Source organism: Haemaphysalis longicornis, unplaced genomic scaffold (genome assembly GCF_048455015.1).
Source record: "Haemaphysalis longicornis isolate Haplotype H1 unplaced genomic scaffold, Haemaphysalis longicornis Haplotype H1 scaffold_5, whole genome shotgun sequence".
NCBI classification, from domain to species: domain Eukaryota; kingdom Metazoa; phylum Arthropoda; class Arachnida; order Ixodida; family Ixodidae; genus Haemaphysalis; species Haemaphysalis longicornis.
Genome location: NW_027526385.1, coordinates 148,677,897 through 148,700,020, shown reverse-complemented (window position 1 = coordinate 148,700,020; position 22,124 = coordinate 148,677,897). Strand labels below are relative to the sequence as shown.

The 22,124-nt window shown below is 45.1% G+C and overlaps 1 protein-coding gene across 10 annotated transcripts in view; it reads right to left on the bottom strand.

Annotated features, from left to right (window-relative positions):
• LOC144138729 (TNF receptor-associated factor 4-like) overlaps positions 1-22,124 on the bottom strand; it is a 107,460-nt gene that overhangs the window by 59,679 nt on the left and 25,657 nt on the right. For all 10 annotated transcript variants that reach the window (XM_077671141.1, XM_077671143.1, XM_077671144.1 and 7 more), the window contains 4 exons: positions 20,404-20,565; positions 17,467-17,541; positions 14,690-14,767; positions 9,666-9,761 (listed from right to left, as the gene is read on the bottom strand). In XM_077671141.1, the coding sequence (XP_077527267.1) occupies positions 9,666-9,761; positions 14,690-14,767; positions 17,467-17,541; positions 20,404-20,565 (411 nt within the window). The remainder of the gene's footprint in view (positions 1-9,665; positions 9,762-14,689; positions 14,768-17,466; positions 17,542-20,403; positions 20,566-22,124) is intronic.

Here is a 22,124-nt window from a genome sequence, read left to right as displayed (position 1 = left end):
TGCACAGGCAGCTCGTCAGGGCAATAGGACGGTAACTTGAGGGAGACGACGGGTCCTTTCCCTCCTTCAGGAAAGCTACAACTATAGCCTCCTTCCAAGAGTTTGGAATGTGCCCCGAAAGCCATATCTTGTTATATAGGTGTAAGAGTGTTAGAAGAGTGTCTGCGTGCAGGTATTGTATCATTGTATATGTGATGTTGTCTGGGCCTGGAGCTGAGGGTTTACACGTGCTCAGAGCAGCCCTCAGCTCATACAGTGAAAACTCTGAGTTATAAGAAGATGTTGACCTATTGTTATCTAGTATAGGCTTCTTTTCGGCCGTTTGTTTGTGTTTCATGAAAGTGTTTGTGTAGTGTGCTGAACTGGACACGTGTTGGAAGTGTTGTGCGAGTGTGTCAGCCTGGTCTACGAGTGTGCCCCCTGTTGTGCTGACCAGAGGCAGGCTGTGTGTTTGTTGTCCTTTGAGTTTACGTATTCTCGTCCATACTTTCCGTGTGTCTGTGTAGGAGTTAATTGATGTTATGAATGTATGCCAACTATCGCGTTTTGCCTCACGGCGCACACGTTTTCCGAACGCCTTGGCCCGTTTGAACAAGAGGAGGTTACTCGACGTGGGGTACCGACGAAGGATACCCCACGCCTTGTTCTGGGCCTCTCGCGCCCGCCTACAGTTCTCATTCCACCACGGCCTCCGCTGGTTGCGCGGGGCACCAGAGGTGTGGGGAATGGACCTTTCGGCGGCGTCGAGGATGTGCGCCGTGAGCAGTTGGGTAGCTTCTTCAACGTGTAGGTGTCCTATGGATGTGTGGTGTAGTTTGGATGTCTCTGTAAATGTATTCCAGTTAGCTCTTGCTTCATTAAACCTTTTATGGGAAGATGGACTGCTCGGGCCTGTACCAATATGCGTTAATGAAGTGGGGAAATGGTCACTACCATATGGGTCTGTGCCCACGCCCCATTCAAGACATGGAAAGAGAATTGCAGAAAGAATAGCCAAGTCAAGACATGAGTATGTGTTATGTCCTATGTTATGGTATGTAGGCTGTTTATTGTTGAAAAGGCATGCTCCAGAAGATGTAAGGAATTTCTCTATCAGGCGACCTCGAGCATCCGTTCTGGAAGAGCCCCAAAGAGAGTTGTGAGCATTAAGGTCGCCTGTAAGGATGTATGGTTCGGGCAGTTGGTCAACCAGCGCCTCGATGTCAGAGCTCGAGAGTGAGACATCAGGAGGAATGTATATGGAGCATACCGTTATCAACCTATTAAATATTATTGTTCGAATTGCTACAGCCTCAAGGACAGTGTTCAAGGTGACAGGGTGGCATGCTAAGGATTTGCGGGCAATTATGGCCACACCACCAGAAGAGTGTGTGCAGCCATCCCTGTCTTTCCTGTATACCAGGTAACTATTCAAGAAATTTGTGTGTTTGGAATTAAGATGTGTTTCTTGGACACACATTAAACTTGGCTGATTGGCATGCAGAATCTCATGCACGTCGTCAAGATTATTCAGAAGGCCTCTGCAGTTCCATTGAACAATGTTTTCTCTTCCCATTATGATGTGTTAGAGCTACTGGAGTGTGATTATTTATGTAGGGTCTTTCGGGGCTTGCACTCTTGCAAGGGGTTTTCTGACCTTCTCTACTGACCTGGACGTCGCAGCCCGTTCCTTCCGCTGCGATGAAAGCCGGAAGGGCTCGACGTCCATGTCGTCATCTGATGGCAAGGGGGTGGCCAGCGGACTGGGCCCCCTTGACGTGGTACCCTTTCGAGTGTTCTTTGCCTGCGCTGCCAGTGCCGAAGGCGTGGAGAGCACCACAGGTGGCACAGGCAGTGAGGCGGGGGAGGGGGTCGCTGCGACTGCCTCCGTCTCCATCTCCGTGCCCTTGCGTGTGCTTTGGGCCGGTGGAGAGGAGGAAACAGAGGGTGCAGCGGCATCCCCAACGGACGTGGATGCCACCACAGCCGCTGCTGACTTAGCAGGCGGTGCGGTGGCGGGTTGGGCCGCCAGAGGCAACCCAGGGGGGGGCGGGGGCGGGACCAAGTCCGACTCGCGGTACTGGGGCCCGCCGAAACCAGACCCCCGGCGAGCTGCGTCGGCGTACCTCCCCAGGGGAAAAGAGGCGAACCTCTTTCGCGCCTCGGGGAAGGTGATGTTTTCTGTTACCTTTATGTTAATGATTTTTTTCTCTTGTTGAAACTTTTCACAGGCGCGAGAGTATGCTGCATGTGGACCCTGGCAATTCGGGCAGGTAAGGTTGGTTGCAGTGCAGTTGTCAGATCATGATCATGCTGGCCACATTTGGCACATGTTGTTCTGCCACGACAGGAGTTGGTACCATGCCCGAACCTCTGGCACTTGAAACAGCGCCGCGGGTTCGGGATGTATGGCCGGACAGAACAACGGATGAAACCTGGGTTGATATGCTCGGGCAGTGTGCAGCGGTCGAAAGTCAGAATCAGATGTTTGGTGGGTATTTCTTTGTTCTCTCTCCTGATGACGATGCGCCTTACTGCTGTCACGCCTTGTTCTTTTAGGCCTTCGAGCAGATCAGTCTCTGTCTCGGTTAGGAGATCTGCCTCAGAGATCACACCTTGACAACTGTTGAGGCTGCGGTGGGGTGTGACCCTGATCTCCAGATCTGCCATGCGGGTTTGTTTCAGGAGGATTGTGGATTGCTGCTTGGTTTTAACTTCAACTAGCACTTCACCAGTTCTGAGTTTTTTGGCGTCATATGTTTTGCCGATGATACCTTCAAGGTATTTAGAAACAAGAAATACCGATTTAGAAGAAACCGGCTTCGATTTGTCCACAGATTCCATGATCAAAAAACGAGGGTAGTTATCTTGCTTTGGGAGCGGGATAGAAGGCAAAGAAGGAAAAGATACTTCGGTGCGGCCCCTTTTAGGGGGCCGATCACGTCTGGGGGGGGGGTTTTGATTTATCCATATAGCATAGGATAAAGCAGGGAGACGGGGGTACTTTCTTCCTTGACCTTACCCTGGTAGTCAAAGAGGTCCCGGAGCTCCCTGTCTGGTGAACAGACAGGGAGCCCATCCGCCGGAGCTTGACCTGGGCTCCGACGGCCACCGTTCGTGGTTTCTAACCCTCCACCTATAAACACATCGCCACGGTTGGATCCAGCTTATGTTTGGGGGCTCGGGGTCCGCGGTATCGCCTGTACCGTCACCAAGATTGCTCAAGGTGCCCCGTGCGGGGCTCTTGAAAAAGTTGTGTGCCAGCTTCAGGTGCAGGAAATAAAGCTGACCGACTATGGCGTCTTTTCTGCAAACCTTGCTTGCACGCGAATAAAATATTTTAATCACTTTATTGTGCTATTTTTCGCAATCCACTTACAACAATTATGGGTTATGATGAAGGAATTTTCTTGGCACTTGAATATTGTTAAAGTGGACTAGACTATATTTTTGTTGCATGCCTTTTCTCGTTCTCACTTTTTTCATTCACTTTTCACCCCATTTCTCTTCCTTTAAACTCGCTTTTTCTCTAGTTCTGAGTGGTTAAAAAACCGATGCAATTATAAATCTGCTGTTTGTAATGCAATATAGCATGAGATACTGACTTGTTAAATTGAGATGACACTTTTCTATAAGCATAAGTGAATACTAAATATAGACAGAATGGTACCTCTGCAAGTAATTCGAATTGCAAATCAAATACAGTCAAACTCAGGTATATCAAACTTGCAAAGAACACCCACCAGTTCGATATAGGGCATAACTCAATATAATTATGCCAAGGAATCGGATGCCATAAAAGCACGTACCCTTTATAAAAAACACTTTCTTGATGAAACTGCCTTACCGTATTTATTCGAATCTAGGCCGGCCCCTATTGTAAGCCGACCCCCGAAAGTCCGAAGCCACGAAAAAAAAACTTACCCCGAATGTAGGCCGAACAAAAAATTTACACCATCTTCCCGCGAGGGGAACCATGGGGTAGATGCGACGCATCGGGGGCTGCCATTGCGTTTCCGTTATGTTAGCGATGTCAGCGTGTGGATTGCTGTTGTTGTGTATCCTATTTACGCAGCATGTTCACCCCCGATGCGTCGCATCTACCCCATGGTTCCCCTCGCGGGAAGATGGTGTAAATTTTTAACCGAGCGCAAGCTGCGCGCTAACGCACAGCTGGCACGGCGACGGGAGCGAGCGCAGCCGAGGGCAAGCTGCGGGCTGACCGTGCTGACGCACAGATGGCGCTGCGGTGAGAGCGGCGGAGCGCGCAGCTGCCGCGGCGAGGAGAATGGGGGAGGGATGCGGACTACGCCGCGACAACGACGCGGGACAAGGCGAGTTAAAGAGATGCGTTGCATCTAAAAGGCGAGGTCAGCGTTCACAAAAAGAAAACACGTTTATTGAACATGAAGATGCGGTGCCCATACTGAGTCATCATCGTTGCTAGCCTCTGAATGCCACCCTCGTTGCGGCACACGCAAATATCCTTTCCCGTTGCGTCCTCCAACAACGAACATTTTTTTCATCCACGCTGAAGTCCCACCCGGCTTGAACGTTCGACGACGACTTCGCGGCTAAAACAAGTTTTCTTTTAAAAGCGGCACTATAACGGCACCGCTTGTTCGGTGCCATTGCACTGTCAAAACCTAACGCCACACCGCACGCAGGCCACTATCCGCACAGTTCAAAATGGTGGCATCGCCCCCAGCTATGGCCCCTTAATTGGCTACTGGCTCGTCTAGTAATGGCTACAATACTTTCTTTTCTGGGTGGCGCTAGCTGCGTGCCACGTCCGTCAATTTTACTTGGAAATTGGCGCGTTTCAAAATCCTCGAATCCAAGCCGACCCTGGAGATTGATATATCAGTATTTCAAAAAAACTATCAGCTTAGATTCGAATAAATTCCGTACTTTCGCATGAAATAGTCCAGTATCTTCTGCTTGAACAACCTCACTGCTTGAGACAGAACGCACTTCTCCACACTGTTCAGAGTCAGAGGCACTGAGGCCACAACCTTTCACATTGGCGAAGTGCAAGACTAGCGCGAGTGCACCAATCACCTCAGAGCTTTCCTTGTTGCACCCACTTTCACTCCGCTCGGAACGATGTTGGCAACGTAGTCGTACGACCGCTCGCTTGGTCGTGACCCCATCATCCACACTCACAAACTCGCATACCGTTGATGCGACAACAGCTTCCGGAAATTCCGACAACAGCTTCCGGAAATTTTGACAGCTCGCTCCACACTTCAGCAACACCAGTAGTGGCTCTGTCGCACTTCTCGGGATTTTAAGTCATCACCGGCGTGCACAAGCCGGCAGATTTGAAGTAATTCCAGGCGGTCGCTTTAGTAACATCTGCACAGACATACTATGAGAACGTTAATCTAAGCTCCCTGCCAATTGTGCTGAGGGTGCGATCTCGGGAATGTCATCCGCAGCGAGGATGCCCAACTTCTCATCGCGTTCGGCTCAATGTATGAATGCCAGCTTCATGGCAAAAGTCAAATACGGACGCTTCGTGGTAGCTATACCTGCTAAATGTACCTTCATTTATTCACAATAGCGCTAGCCACCCCCGCGACACTTCGGAAGAGTCTACAATGCGCAAACGATGAAAACACAACCAACGAAAAACACAAGGTGGGTGGGCCAGGATCATTTTTTGTGTGGGGGGCTGTCGACGGCTTGGTGCAGACACGAAAGGGAGGGCGAGAAGAAGGAGGGAAAAAAGCCACCCACTGCCCTTGAGTGGCCGGGCTAAACAACTTTTATAGGTGTGCCAGCAGAATTTCTCGATGATGATGGTTGGATGTTTATGGCGCAAGGCCAACTATAGTTCATCTCATAAGCTACATGCAGCACTGTGGAGGCTACATTGTTATCAATAGTGCGCCCACTGAGGGCGCCTAATCAGCCGTGAAGGGGGTCCTGAAAGGACACTCCCTTCTCCCCTCTCGGCAAGTGGCACCGCACGGCCCCGGCGCCTTTTGTCGCTTCCTTCGCGGTGAGTTAGGCGGCCTGAGGGGGACAACAATGTAGCCTCCACAGTGCTGCATGTAGGTTGTGAGATGAACTATAGGGCAAAGAGCGCCAAAATAATGGTTAAGTACGACGGATGAAGATGTAAACTCTAAAATTGCTCAACAAAAGCAAAAATTAAATCAGTAAAACACAATGAGGATGGCTGATGTAAAAGGCCAGGGTGTTTCATGGCATGAAATTAAGTGCAAAAACTACGTGTGATATGAAATGAGGTGTAAAAATTTGATTTCACTAAGAAACTTGAAAGTGTGTTGTAGAGGAATCATGGGATCATCCACTAAAAACAGTGTTGGGTGTAGTCGGATGTGTTGCCTGTACAGTTGTGGGAAATGTTTGTGTCTTGTTGTGTGGAGTGCTTTGCATGTAATTAGAATGTGTATTACGGATAGGGCCTCCCACACCTGCTACACATGGGTCTTGGGGATCCAGTGAGCAGATGGGAGTGTGGCGCATGTGTGTGGCCTATCCGTAATCTAGCTAGGGCAACTTCGATGAATCTATTGTGTGAGTCAGTGGTGTATCATCCTATGTGTGGTTTTATTATGTGTAACTTGTTGTCTGTCCGTGTATCCCAGCAGAATTTCTCTTCTTCCTCGAGGGAAAGCCAACTTGGGGGGCACTTCTGCACCCTTTGGAACGCACACATCGGGAGTGGCTGGTATTCTTGTTCGATGTAGGCATAATTTTTTATATATATTCTCATTGTAAATATACCAGGACCAGAAATAGTTTGATATACAGGTTAATGATATACAGTAAAACCTCATTATAAGAGACACTCAAGGGAACCAAAAAACGTGTCTCTTGTAACCAAGGTCTCTTGTATGCAATGTTGCTAACATGGCGAACATAGGAAAACCAACCAAACTGCCTTCATTCAAATGTCTCTTATAACCAAGTGTCTCTTGTAACAGTGTCTCTTGTAATGAGGTTTTACTGTACAGGTTTTGGAGTGTTCATCGACTCGCATCTTAAATTTCATAAACACATTGATCACCTTAGAAATCAGACTGCTTTTGGCATTCGAGCTCTCATAAAATCCCGCCCATTTTTTTCACGCCAAACCCTTATGTCTCTTTATTTTGCTTTCGTTCATAGCCCTATCACATATGGTATTGTTGCATGGGGTAACACTTATGATTGTCATCTGGCACTGTTACAACATATTCAAAATTAGGCTCTTCGTATCATTACTAACAGCTTATTCCGTGCTAATGCCTGTGTTTTGCTTCAACAGAATAATGTCTTATCGGTTAAAAATTGATTCTATTACAACATAGCCACGTTTTTGTTTCAACTCCGTGTTAATAATGTATCGTACCAATTTATTGACAGGCAACTATAACAAAATAATAACTCCACCAGATTTGCAGCCAACGAAAATTACTTATTACCCATAGCCCGTACTAACTATGGTCAGATGACATCCGCTTTTCAGCTATCTCATTCTGGAATAGTCTTTCGGATGAACTAAAATCTTCATCATTCTTTTCCTTCAAACACTTGCTAAAACCGTTTTTGTTGAATCGATGAATGTATTGTTTTCATTATCTCTATTGCTATGTTCCTGTTCATTTCCTTGCCCAAGTTTTCTGAGTTCAGCTAGATTGTATGTGTAATGCAAGTGTATACTTAATGTATTTTTTGCTGTCAACCTTTTTACCTTATTTGAATTAGTATTGTGCTAGCAATGTGCAACACGCATTTTTTCTCGCATTTTTGTTTAACCGATTTCTTCACTTTTTTATTCTACTTTAGCACTGCCTGAGCTGTGTTCATTGTTTTTAGTTACTGTTCTTTTGTTTTGCTGCTTTGTGTGTAGTCTTTATTTTGTATTAAAAATTAATCAAAGGTCCCGTTGCAGTCTGTTGACTTTGGGACCCTTGTCTGTATACTAACTTGTATGTATTTCACAGCATTGGAAATAATAAAATTCAAATTCAAATTCAAGTGCAATGTCAACAATTTTGATATAGTTGGGTTTGCATTTACCTACGATTTGATGAGGCGAATACCTGAAAGGATTTTCTGAATGCATCCATCGCAGCAAAAGCAAAGATGTCAGGACACGCAAATGCACTGCTGCTGTGCCTTCCCCCAATTTTTACATCTACTTGGCAGGCTGCACTCAATCGCACTTTCAACAGGCGTGCTTTGTAGAGGTTCTAAATTTTATTGTGCAAGATGGAGTAATTTGCCGAAGCATCGATGAGATCACAGTCAACCCTGGACACCACTTTGAATTTTGCAACCAAATGTTTACATGCTGTGCAGCTTTGGTAAAGCAATCAGTCATACCAATGTTGCTGCTGCTTTTGTTGTTTTTGACAGTGCCTCCAATGATTTAAAAACAAAAGAGGCACTGGACCTTTTGCAGGTAGTTGACATATGCTGTTAGCACTTTTTTTCATAGACATTCTAGCTCACAGGAGATAAACTGGCATCATAGATCCTTTTTACAAGGCTACAGTGTACACTGTAACATGGCTTTCAAGTTTCACTACAGGAGCACCACTGGCCTTTACTACCACTTAGTTAAAGCAATTAATAGTCAGTGCAAGCTAATCCTCCATCACCAAACTTAGATGTTCGTCATAAGCTTCCAAAGAAATGCCTCTTTGCGTTCCCTGATCATAGTACAGTTGCGAGCTGCCCATTCATGCCATAGCACAGGCATGTATACAGCAATGGTAGTGCAATCTTTCCTTTTGCAAAGTATTGTTTCAAGTTGCTATGTCCTTCAAAACAATGGTCTCGATGAGGTCTGTGATACTGGCTCTGGTGTGTTTTCGAGTCATTGTTCATGGTCGCAAAATGCTCGCTTCAGAGTAACAAGGTGCTATCATCTAGTTATTCTCTGTAATGCAATAGGGCAACACGAGCGCAACTCATTCTTCGGCACATATCGTGCCCGCACCAGATTCCTGTAGTACTGCACATAGTGGTACAGCGGCTAATGTTGTGCTAAACAAACCATGATATTCCTCAAGAAACCATTAAGTGCTGTAAAAGATTCGAAAAGTGATTTCTTCAGATCTTAAAAAGAACGTCATGACTTAACATAAGCAAAATGCTATTTGAAAACATTTTATCAAATATTCGCCACAAGAGGCAACAAAACGCTACTGTACTAAGCAGTGGACGCCATCTTTCACCACTATGCCATTGGCAAACTATTTAAAACACGCTGCCTTACACAGCTTTTTCTTGACAGATGAGAAAATCATCAGTCAGTCACAAAGCAATTAACGTCACTGAGCAATGAGCTGTCCCATCGCTCAGCAGAGATAAGTACAAAGACTGCCAAAGTGCTTTCTGGTGCTGTGCAAGGTTCCCTGGAAGTACACAGGAACCCCACCCATTTCTCTGCAAGAAAAAGTTCTGTACTATTACTATGAGGACATTCCTGCAAATCAAGTTCCAAGCAAGAAGCTGTTCTCAACGGCAGGCAATACTGTCACAGCACAAGAGAAGCCGGCTCCAGAACTTGTGAGGCAGCTTCTCTTTTAACACAAAAACCAAAAAAATTTCAGCCAGTAACAAAAAAATTATTGTTTGATATTCCATCCCATATGCTACTTTCTTTTCCAATTCAGTTCAATACAGCACACTTGTACTGCAATAACCATTACTGCACTTACCTTGTTTTCTTCCTTAAGACGATCAATTTCGTCAACAAGTATAGCATTATGCTGAATGCTGCCCAGCTCGTGAAGGGCCATGTCCATGCGTCTCGTCTGCAAACAAAATACCAGCAGTTACTTGCATGACAACTATGGCTAGAACTGTGTCCATGGCACGTTAAAATGTTGTCAGCAGTGTACATAGTCCAAATGGCATAACTTTGAATTCATTTAGGCCACGTGGTGTGAAAAAAGTAGCCTTCTCTGTCTTACTCCTCAAACTCAAATTACCAGTATCCACTTTTTAAAGGGAGACACTGGTCTCATGAACTCTTTTATTAATCCATCTACAAACATGAAAATCCCTGTACATAAGTGGTATGCCTTCCTCATTTCAAATATGCAATTACTTTTGAAGTGGCATACTTATTTAGTGATTTATAAAAAAATACGGAAACCTAACTAGATAATTCTTTACAGGGCTTAACTCCTTCCCGACTGCAGAAAAAAGGCCAATTTTGAGTGCCCCCAGACAACTTATCTTTCTCTTGAGGTACTAGACACAATTAGCATTGCCATGCATCAAATTGTAGCTTATAGATTTCTCTTTCAAACATACAACATCAATTTTGTGAAAGGTGTAGTTTTTGGGAGTTTACTGGTCAAAGAAACAAGAAAAATTGTGCAAAAAAAGTTTACACAAAATAGAAATAGGCAATTTTACGGAGCCTAAAAATTGTTTTAGGAACTTTAAGATATAAAAATTTTTTCTATATTCCTAAGCTATGACTCAATATATACATCAACGCCGTACACCAAGTTCTGGATTTTCACAGGCCCACCATTTTAACTGCCCCGACGGCTGTGCCACTCCGTGAAGCCACTCTGATTCAGTCGGTCTCTCTAAAACATGCATCTAAGCATGCTTGTTTGTGCTCCCATACCAAATCCTTATCCCTGCAGCAGTAAAAAACAAGCAAAAATGTACCGCTCTTGAGAAGCAGCGCGCATCGCTTCACAGCACTATTTTTACACAAGCATGAGGCTCTCTTGAAGGTGATAACACGATACAGCGCAGTACATTTGGCAAAATATCCCCACCGCACGTTGTCCAGACCCTACACATGAATGTAATACAGCGCAAAGTCAAAAACGAACTTTCCTTGGCAGCACCTGCCAAAGTCTTAGGCTGTTGAATGGGAGAGTCTTTATCACAACTAAAATCTGAAGAATCCACTTCGTTGCTGAAGCCAACACTACTGCTCGGGTAAAAAAAGCAGCAGCAGCTGTGGCTCAAGTTGACTGATTGATTGATTGTACGGTTTAACGTGCTCACGCAACGCAGGCAATGAGGTGCACCGTAGTGGAGGGCTCCGGATTAATTTTGACCACCTGGGGATCTTTAACGTGCAGCGAAATCTTGTACATAGGGGTGTTTTTGCTTTTCGCCTCCATCGGAAAAGCGGCCGCTGCAGCCAGGAATCAAACCCGCGACCTCGTGCTCAGCAACGCAATGCTAAAAAATGTTGCCCTGCTAAGCGCTGCGCAACAGCGCAACGCTCAGCAGCGCAACCGCTGTCTGTCTTTGCCAAGCACAAAGTGTCCGTCATAATCGCAGGCTGTTGTTATATTTGGAATGCCACATTTCCACACTTTGCTACTGTATTTCACAGGGTGTCGAACCGGAACCGAACCGAAAACCGGAACTGAACCGGTATTTTTGCCGGAACTGAACCCGAACCGTTATTTTTTGATCACGCTGAACCCGAACCGGAACTGAACGGAAAAAAGAAATAACGGTTACCGACTCATGCCGAAACGGTTCGACTCTCCGTTGTTGATATTGCACAGTCAATGCAATTCAGGCATTTTTTTTCTTTCACGTACCATCAACTTCGTACCCGCTCGCGCACTTTCCCCTCCGGACAATTGAACACTATCCCGCTCTATGTAACAACAGGGGAAATGAATGAGCACCAATGTAATTAATGGTGTGTTGCTGCTGGAAGCGCGAGCGTAGTGCAAGCTGACCAAACGAATGTCATTCTCGGAAGCTTGCAGGGGATATAAAACGACTTTGCCCTTCAACAGCTGCGACTTTATTGGACCAATCAGGCTGCAGGAGTGCTCCACTGCGCAACAGTGAAAGCCCACACCCGATGTGTGCAAACTTTTTGCATTTCATAATTTGTTTAAAAAGTCCAACACCTGCAAATTGTTAATACTTGACAAGTGTGACCACAGGAGCTGCTCAGTGGCTAAACCCATCGCTGCTGACCACAAGTGGCCTCGATCTCCCTTCCCCACGACCGTTTTTCTGAAGTAGATGGAAATCGAGAATGTTCGTGTATCGAGATTTTGATCCAGGTTTAATATCACCAGCTGGTTAAAATAAGTCTGCCGGCCTGCAAAATCAGCTGTGCCTCGGAGCAGAGAAAATGCGGCAATGTTTTTGGAAAATGTGTTTACACGGAAAACAACAACAAAAAAACAAAAGGCAAGTCGCGCTGTTTTAAAATATTACGCAAAAAGTAAGTAAAACCGAATAAGTAAAAAAGCACCAAAATGTGGACATTGCTCTATACTTTTCTTTGCCCTGCCTTTCACAACCAAATGTGTCATCAATGCGAAGGAAGTGAGTTCCGTGGTCAGTTTTTGAAGACAGTACAGTGGTCAAGTTCCTTTTTTTACAGATACCAATAACAACAGATATGTCAGAGAAAACTGTTAAGGTGCGCACTTAATGTCAGAGAAAACAGTTAGGTGCGCACTTAATCCCTTGGCAAGAAACTGCAGCCCTCGACCTTGTCTTGGAAGCAGAAACAGTAATAAAGCAGATGACACTTGCAGAAACGCAGGCCAGTACCTCACACTGCCCAATTCGCCCAGCGAACATCTTTTCTGCTAGTTCTGCAGTTTTGTCTCTTTCAGATCTGCATTTTTTCGAAGGTGCACTTGTACTGACTGCCCAACTCGCTACATTACTTCTACTGCTACTCGTTGCGGAGGGGAGTACTGCTGTGGACGAATTAAAGAGCGTCTACCCAAAACGTCCCATCTCATGCTGCGCGCGTCAAATTTCCCTTTCATTTTGTAACAGCATAATCTGTTATAAGATTTCACAATGTAGCACATGGAACGATGGCCGGGAGTCAGGCGGTATGATGACATACTGATTGTAATGCACACATCCGATATAGCTATCGCAAAATGAATTGCAGTGGTCAGAGCAATAATGCAGTGACTGAGCGTTAACTAAAGCTTACTTCTAACAAAAATGTGGCTAACACGTTCGATAAGGTCACAGCTAACAAATTATTCAGGGTGACCAAATAATCTAATTCATTGGCAGTATTTATGTACCTGTTATAGGATTTTTCTGTTTTGTTACAAATATTAAAAATGTGCGCCATTGGTATTAAGCGCTGGTATTTGAACGCGCCAGTATGCAGGCCTAAATTTAAGGCTTCAAGGTTAGCGTGATTGGCGATTCCATAGTGACGATTGCGATTTCAACAAAAAGGAAAGGGCAGAAAATATATCCCACCGTCATATCTTTTTGAGGTGGCTTTATGAATTAATAGTCGCTAGGGCAACATAAACTCTGGGCGAGAAAGTAGGTGGTAAATCGTCGCCGCGTCATCTGTTTTTCTAATACCTCGTAATTGTTTAAAGTTTTCTTTGCCATTGCGCCACTGCCCTTTGGGGAACAGCAGCATTTTGAATTTTTGTTTGTATTTTGATTTGACTGTCGTTTTGAACTACGAAATGTTATTTTCTAATTTCAGTGATAATTCAACTCATCGAACCGGTTCGCGAACCGGTTCAAGCTCCCGAACCGGTTCGCGAACCGGTTCAGTACGTGATTTTGTCGAATTGGAACTGAACCGGAACGAAATGATTTCACATGAACACGAACCATAACCGAACCGCAATTTTTTTCGGTTCGAGACACTGGTATTTCAACCACGCATGAATTTGACTTGCATGGAAAGAAATCCCGCAATTTGTGTATCCTGGTTAACTATGTCCCCTTGTACCATTTGCTGTGTAACGGATGCCCAGAAGGACGAAATGAGGCGCAGCTCACAAGCAAAGAGTGAGCATCCACAGGCTACGATAAAAAAAAAACGTTGGTTATGTCTCTCAAAAGACATGTTTTTACAAGGATAGACAGCTTTAGTGGGGTTATTCAATGATCATGTACCTTAGGCATGCTGCGATACTTGGGTATGAATAAAAAATCCCAATTGAAAAAAAAAAACATGTTTGATTACACATTTGACTTTTATTTGCACTAAGACACAAATTTAGCCCTAAACTTGTGTCTCCAAATCATGCAAAACATCATTGCCGTTGTGCGTGATCATTATGCACAACCGTGACATGTTTTGTATGACTGCGTTGAGAGTGCCAGCTCATGATTTATGAAGTATTCCCGCACAGCCGATTTGCCATACCTAATCACTTGGAGCTTCTCACGAGGGTGCGTGCATGTGTGCGAGCAAGTGAGAGGGGGTGACGCTACCCAGAGGCAAGCACAAGTTTCTCCCTAATGAACTAAAAAGCAAAATTGTGGGCGACTTGTTGCTTTGTGAAGTGTTTGATTTTGAAGAGGAAAGACAGCACATTTCGAAGTGCGGTGTTCACGGATCCAGGCGCTGTTTTGGCGATATCAATCAGCTTGATAAGGCACAATGGCATATAAAAAGAAGGAATATCTTTAAAAAATTCCAGGCCATCTCTGCTGCCATGAAACCTGGAGAGGGGCAAAGCACCAACCTGAACATGCAGTGTAAAGTTGTGGCTAAACTAAAAAGAAAGCATAACCAAGAATAACTCTGTGACACTGACTCGGCCCCAGCACTATCACTCGTTTTCACCCTAATAAAAAAAACTTCAATTTTTTTCCCTCTCCATGGGACACAAAGAGCAATGAATGTAAAACTTTCCATGTACAAGCACAGTCCACAAGCAACCACACTAAGACAAAAATGTTGCCATCCCCACAATCAAAAATGGTACATTTGATTATAACTCACCACAAAGCCACATCCAAGTGACTTAAACGAACAGTTGACTGGCATCTGGCAGCATTGTGGGTAATGCACATCTTCAAGCTGAAAGTAAAACGAAGAATTATGGCTGCAGCCAAACAGTGCAAAATACACTTTTGCATCATCCCTCAAACTTGACAATGTCCTAAACTCGCTAAATTTGAAGTAGAAAGTTGAAAAACTGAAGCACTATGTTAAGCTTGCCATAGCATTAGGTTTAACATTCTCACCACATCCCGGTAGTAGTACTTCCGATCACAAGAAGAGTAAAGTTCAATTGTTGAGACAGCCTCCCCAAAGTTTGGATTTGATATTGTTCAATGCAGAAAACAATGAAGTTCACACGCACTCTTTCTTTCATAAATATATCCACATGAACGATGTACTCTGGAAAGTACCTAGACCTAATCAAGGCCAACATAAATGTCTGCAGCTATTTTGCCCCCCCTGAAGGCATTCCCAAGGCATTCCCATTTCAAAAATAGCTTACGTGCTCATCTTCAGTCAATTTGAGTTCATTTTGTTCGCGTTTATCACATGTTTTGTTTGCTTTTTTACTTTGATTGTGCAATCTCAGTTTTGTAATATGTTTTGTCGGTTTCAACATAATACTGTAACCACTGTTTGTTAAAACTTTTACTTGTTGATGCTTGTTTTATAGGAGGTCCCCCAGCAGTCATTGACTTCGGGACCTCCTCCTGTATATACCCTTTGTATGTTGTTTTTTTGTGTTAAATAAACCACCATCGAATCGAAAAAAAAATGCCATACCCCCAGTAGAACGAGCATGACAAAAGCAGAGGTGGAGATAAGAAACACACAGGCATTTCTTTTTACTTGCACTGGGTGCATTAGTGCAAATTGTGCCGCATATGTTCATTTAGTCCACACGGCACTGCACTAATCACCACCAGTTCAGGTAAGCCAACCATGTGAATGGCTACATTTTGTGTACAACAGGCATGGTTCATAGCATTTTTTTGTCATGTGGCCAAACATACATTAGCCAAACAGAGCGCTGCATTTGTGTGCGCTTGCAAGAGCATCAATCATCAATGAAAGGCCCTATTTCACATCTTTCATTACACTACTTAGGTACAGCTATATGCTGAATTTTAAGGCCGTTGATAAGTTAATTGAATACAAACAGTTAATTGAATACAAACAAGAAATCACAGAGTAATTGGAGGACGCATTCCCCATTGCAGACTGAGCAGGCACACATTAGCGAGACAGGTATATCTTTCCACCCAAAGGAGATTACTGAAGCAGTAATCACATGAGGGAGCCTCTCAGCGGAAAAATCTGAGATCATGATGTCACCCCAGGCGGACTTCTGCTCGGCCACCTGCTTCGGTCACATGGAGGATGCGACTGTCGGACTGATCAGCGTTGGAAGGCACCAGTCTCTTCGGAAGAGCAGAGCTGCTATAGCACCGGCTATTGAGCATCAGCAGCAGTTTTTGCTAAAGCTGCTACATACGGCGCCAGCCTGCCGACCACAAAGCGACAGTGGATGTCATAGAGGTGATGCTAAGGCTAACGATTTCTGCCTTGGATAAAGGACACGCGACGTGCAAGGCAGTGGGCCGGGAGACGCGCTCACAGCAGCTGGCTTTGCCTAGAGACGTTACGTTTAACCGTGCGGCAAATATTTGATTGTAACTTTCGTACACGGCGCAGAAGACGGTTTCTACTGCAATTAACCCTGACATTATTAGCCCCTTTTTTCTTTGTGCAGCTTTGTTTGCGCCGTTAATTGCATTTGGGTAAGCGGTAACAAGGTGCCACTGGAGCTGCCTGCACCACTTCACGGCCATACCAACGCGACGTTGCAGCCACCGCCCATGCCATGCACCATGCCAGTGGTATACATGGCTTCCTCAGTGTGCCTGTTGTGCACACTGCACATTTAAAAAAAAGTAATAAAAATACAGCCCCTATAACCACTCTAGAACTTAGGTCGAGGAAGGTTGCCAGATGAGCTAACAAAATCCAGCCACCTCCGCTGCCAGGGATCAGACCATTTGTAGCTCATGAGAAGAAGCTGCTAACTTCGACCAGAGTGGAAAGCCAGCAAAAAACCGTGACGTACGGGTACGTCACGGTCACGTAACGAACACTCCTAGGAGCCACAGGGCAGATTACTCGATCATGTATTACCCCTTTACGTGAAAATTTTCCATGTTCGGCAGCAGTTACCAGGTTTCCTCTTTCCCTTACTTGTCTTTCTGCTAAGCAAAGCACAGTGACATTTATTGCTCTTTCGTTTTCTTGATCACATATGTTCCCTTCCTAGTTAGTATGCCTCCGTTATTGAACCAGCGCCGCCCCTGCGCTTCTTCACTCCGTCTCTGCCATGCTGATTTCGCTCTAGAACTCAAAGAACCTTCGTTTTTCTCTTGAGCTGCACACAACTGGTGTATTGAAAGTATACTTGTCAGCACTACCAAAAAGGCTGGCAGATATTGGCAGTAATCATGTGCACTCAATGTGTAATACATATAATGGCTAACTCCTTTTATTTGCGAAGATTTATTTTGCAAAAGTTTTCTTAGTCTGATAGAGAACCGCTTACTTTCCACAAGCATCAGATTTAAAACTAAATGTTAAGTGCTTTATAAATATGCATATTTCGTATGGCACTGTTCAATTTGAAGTGAAATCGAATATTGGGTTATTCAATTCGACATTAACAAGTTTTGAACATTTACTGCCCCATAACAATGAAAAAAAAGATGGTTCCAGGACAGTGGGCTTACCTCAGCAAATGTTTTAAACTCTTCATGGCAATGCTGGCATGAGCCCGGCCGCTGGCGGCAGTCGGCCTCATGTTTCTGCAAGCCAGAGAGATTGGGCATCGTTTCGAACGCTAATAAAGCACGTATGTCAAAACAAATCAGTTCTTCATGATACATTACATGGAAGGGAAGATGCATAGAAATGTTCAAAACAGATGCCACAGCATATCACAGCTGAACTCAGCGTTTCACAGCTGAGGGAAAATATGCACTTTTAAAACAATCTTTAAACCATAGTACGAGATAAAACTACTTTTTTATCATATTTTGGGCACCACTTAATGTTCGTGCTAAATATTTCACTCCTAATGCTTGACACTTAATATTTGGAGGCTGAAAATTTCTAGCTGAATTTTTGAAATCAGATTGACAAATAATTTTTCGAGCATACACTATCTTGTGCGTATGAAAGTCAGCAGCAAATATACGAATATGTAAAGACCTCGTAACTGACTTAAAGAAAATAACTTGGGTTTTCAACCTTAAGTTGTGATAATAAAAAGGTGTCAAGAATTGACGCTAAACTTGTCATTACAATGCGTGTGCATTGCATGAGCTCTATCATTTTGCCAAACTCAAAGTTTAGTGAGAGATATGCAATTATAAGGATTGTTATAATACTTCAAAGTGCCACTGTTTCAGTATTCAAACACAAGCCCCACTAGCCAGAACAGTTAATACAATTTTCTAAAGAATATGATTGTTTAAGCTGAAATGTTGCTGGAAAGTTCCATTTTATGGTCTATTCTCACAATACTACCAGCAATTGCATTTACCTAGTTTTCTCTCCAATCGAATAAAAGCTCTATTCTATCTCGACTAGATCAGCCTAGTTTTCCAGACTACAAGAGCCATCGATGGGGCATAAAATATTTCTTTACAAAGACAGGCTTAACCAAATCCAGAATACCAAACGAGTTCACTTCAAGCTTAAATGTTGATTAAAGGTATTTTTACTTGTGGGGTACACTGCAACACACTGTCATGCTTGCGAACTTTTATATTCGGTTCTGGGCATCCTATAGCATCCATGAAGCTGAAAAATATTTAGTAGAACCCGCAATAACGAAACTGCCGGGGAAAGCCAAAAAATTCGCTTTTGCGGGAATTTCATCGCTACGAGAATGAAACATAAACGACAGGAAAATCAGCCACAAACCAAAATTTATTTACAAAAGTCAGTTATAATTAATTTGCGAGCCTTACCTAGCAGCAACTTCACAGCCCAGTTCTCACACTACAATAAGTGCTTCATTGCTAGTCGTCGTGCGCGCCTAAGAACGACCGGATTGTGTCAAACACATCCAAAGCAACCCGCAGGTTCGCCTGCGCTGCACGTTTTTCTCCTTGGCCCTCAGCACCGCGCATGTCCGAGCTCGCAAGCTAAGCCCAGCTTCTGTTGTTGACGAACTTTTCCAGAGAGTGCGCCGGATTACAATGCTGTTCACAGAACTAAGTGAGCATCGCTTTGTTGACGTTCAGAAAGGTCACAGCCATCAATGTTTTCTTTTGCGCACGTGTGCCAATAATGCGTGGCAGCCTTGCTTTTCAAAATGGTACAGCTAGGTTCCGGCAGTTCTAAACTCGTCCTCGCTATCCTACCTTCCTCCACTTGGGCCACTGACTTGGGCCTTCACGTTTAGTGATAAAAACTTCCACATTTGGGCTGGTGGAGCCATCTTACTGAGAGCAAGCACGCCGATCGCCGCACACACAACAAGCGCGCACGTGCTGCTCAGTGGTAGCGAGCTAGCGTAGCCCAAGCCAAGGCCGCGCCGCGCCATGAGTCACCTTGTGTCGCCACCTAATGGTGTTGCTGCGAGGTTGCCTCCACGACCGCCTGCTGCACGGCCTTTAGGAAACAAACATGGTGGCGGCCATGCAAACGTGCTTTGGCAAAAGTGTATGCACTTTGAGTCCGAAAAAAAGGAATTTGAGCACTTTTTGGTCACTGTTAGCCTCAAATGGGTAGGTAAAATGCCAGCCGGACTTGCAGCGAATTTCGTTCACGCGGAATTGCTTTCCAAAAACATTTCGTTATTGTGAGATATGAAATACATGGGCGTCTATGGACATTCGCCGGAGATCCTAAAGTATCGCGGGTATTGACTGTATAACTGCTGCATGAAGTTGCCACAAAAACTAGTTCCCCAAGGTGTTATAGGTGATGCTCTATTATCTCGGCCAGAGAATATCAATGAAAGAATGTTCCTTGCGAGAGAGCCAAACAATAGACAGTTTTACTTGAGTGCACGCAGCAGCTCTGCGCAGCAAGGAACTTGTGGAGGCGCGAGAGCACATGCGCAGTACGTAAGCGTGCACCCGCAAATCTCAAACTTGCGTGCACACGCAAGTTTGTGATTTTGCGTTACGGGTTTTGCGGGCTTTGCAGGCCGTCCGCGAGGCCTCTTCCGTCCTCTTTCTGGTCACTCTCGCCCGTAAACGCAAGGAACAAAGGAACGGCGTCTCCCCACAAACTGGTTTACGGCTTCTTCTGGCTAGGTTTACGTCTGGCACTGGCCGACAACCACATGTTTGGTTCGCCAATCTGGTGTTCAGTGGCGCTGCGTGACACACAAAGCATGCATTTCGGCCCTACTGGTTTATCCACGCATCAACTTGTTCTTCGCGAAAACTTTGCTGCGCACACTGCTGCTATGTGCACCCGCAACTGTCTGCATACGCTCAACTAAAACTGTCTAATACTTTTTAGCAGCACTTTATGCAGTAGCTTCGGAATTACCTACAGCAATCTGGAAAGCTGAAAGAATGAGTGCTATGAATCAGATGTGTAGCCCATTGTGTGCGAAAATGTACGTTGGTGCTAAATAAACAAGCAACAGCTTTCCCGCCCTCTGAGTTGTCTACAATTTGCTTTTCAAATTAACTGAACCTCACCTGTTTCTCCCAGGCTTCCACGTCTTTGTCACAGAAAACGCACTCCAGCACCCTCTTTTCACACTCATCTCTCATGTGATCAGCCAATGCCTTGCGATCTTGCAGGTATCCACAAAGTGAGCACTCCACTTTTCTTCTGAGACCGCAATCTTTGTAATGTACCTGCACAGGCAAAATCAGAAGCTGACACACTAATAAAATCATGCTAACTCAATTATTGCATCTGTGTCTTCAAAACAACCACAGGGGTGGAACAGGGTGCATCGGTTTGGGAGCAGTCCTGGGACCTGGGAGCAGGCAAAATTGCCCTTTGTAGCAGGCTTGCAGCAGCCAGAAAAGGCATTTGGTAGACGGCTGGCCATGTTGCCCTGCCAGCCCCCCCGCCAATTAAGTTTAGTACATTTATCTACTATATAAGAGTTCTGCTGTGCACTAGAACCTACTTTGAACAAGGAACGCAGTTCTTGTACTATACCTGGAAATATACAATATGCGGAGCAAGAGCACCGCGTTATCACAGTTCGAAGGGTAAATCTGCAGCGTCAAAGAGAAACAGAAAACAGGCCCCTCTTTGTGCCCGGTAGATCACAATGTTAAGCGAACTCACAGCGACATTCAGCAAAACAAGGCTTATAGTTTTTCTATCGAGTAGCGGTTTCAGTGCGAGCAAATCAGAACCTTTGTCATCGCCTGTCACGGTGTTGTGGGAGTTGACAAACGTATGCCGTAGGCTACATCAAGTGAGCGTGTTAGAAAACATAATTATTGCTGGACCATACTGCACATAAACAATACTAACCCTGAAGGTCACAGGTTAAAACAAGTAGTTACCTTACAACAAGGGCAAACAAAATTAAAGGGCCGGTGAAGAGCTTATCAAAAAATTTCTGTTGGGGGCATTACATTGTTTTTCTTAACGCTGAATTCGAAAAACATGTTTATTTTATGTGTAAATACACCCAAACCATCTTTTTCCGTCAAAACAAACGACCCCTGACCACGGGCGCGGTGAGAGCCCTGGCTGCCTTTCGCGATTGGCCGGCAGCAGATAACGTCATATTCGGAAGTGCCGGCGCTGCGGTGACCGCTCGGCCTTAAGATCTCATTCTGTCTCCTTTCAGATACGGGCCAGAAGGTCCTCTGGAGAATGGAGGGCTCACACAATCTTTCCTTAGAATAGGAAAGCCTGAGGGAAGTACAAACGCAACAGGTTCGCTCGCGGCGAGCTTTAGAAAGGAATTCTCCCCCGACGACTCATGGCCGACTTGTTTCTCGGGTGCAGGGAAGTTGCGCAGATATTGGTCCGCCACTTTCACTACCAGCCCTAGTCACAATTCCTAGCACAATTTTTCAACCCACCATCATCCCCATCCTCGAATGTGGAACTTTGTTTTTACATTTCGACAGGCGGCAACAAGCTCTGTGCAGCGGCCTGCGCAGTGCGGCCACCGCCGGTCGCCACGTCGCGCAGATGTGCTGGTGCTGGGTCGCTGCTCAGCCAGTCAGTGGAACGTGGCATTGCTGCACATACCCATGTTTTAGAATAGGGGAGCCGAACGTTTGTTGCCCCCCAAAAGGTAGAGGAACCCATGCGCAGCACGCTGGTCCCCGACAAGCTTTAGAATGCCTACCCCAACAGCACCAGCCAGCTCAGGTTGCACGGAGTCGCCGCTGATGTTGGGAACTTTAGGTTTAGCACCAAGGGAGATAGTTGGTTGCTG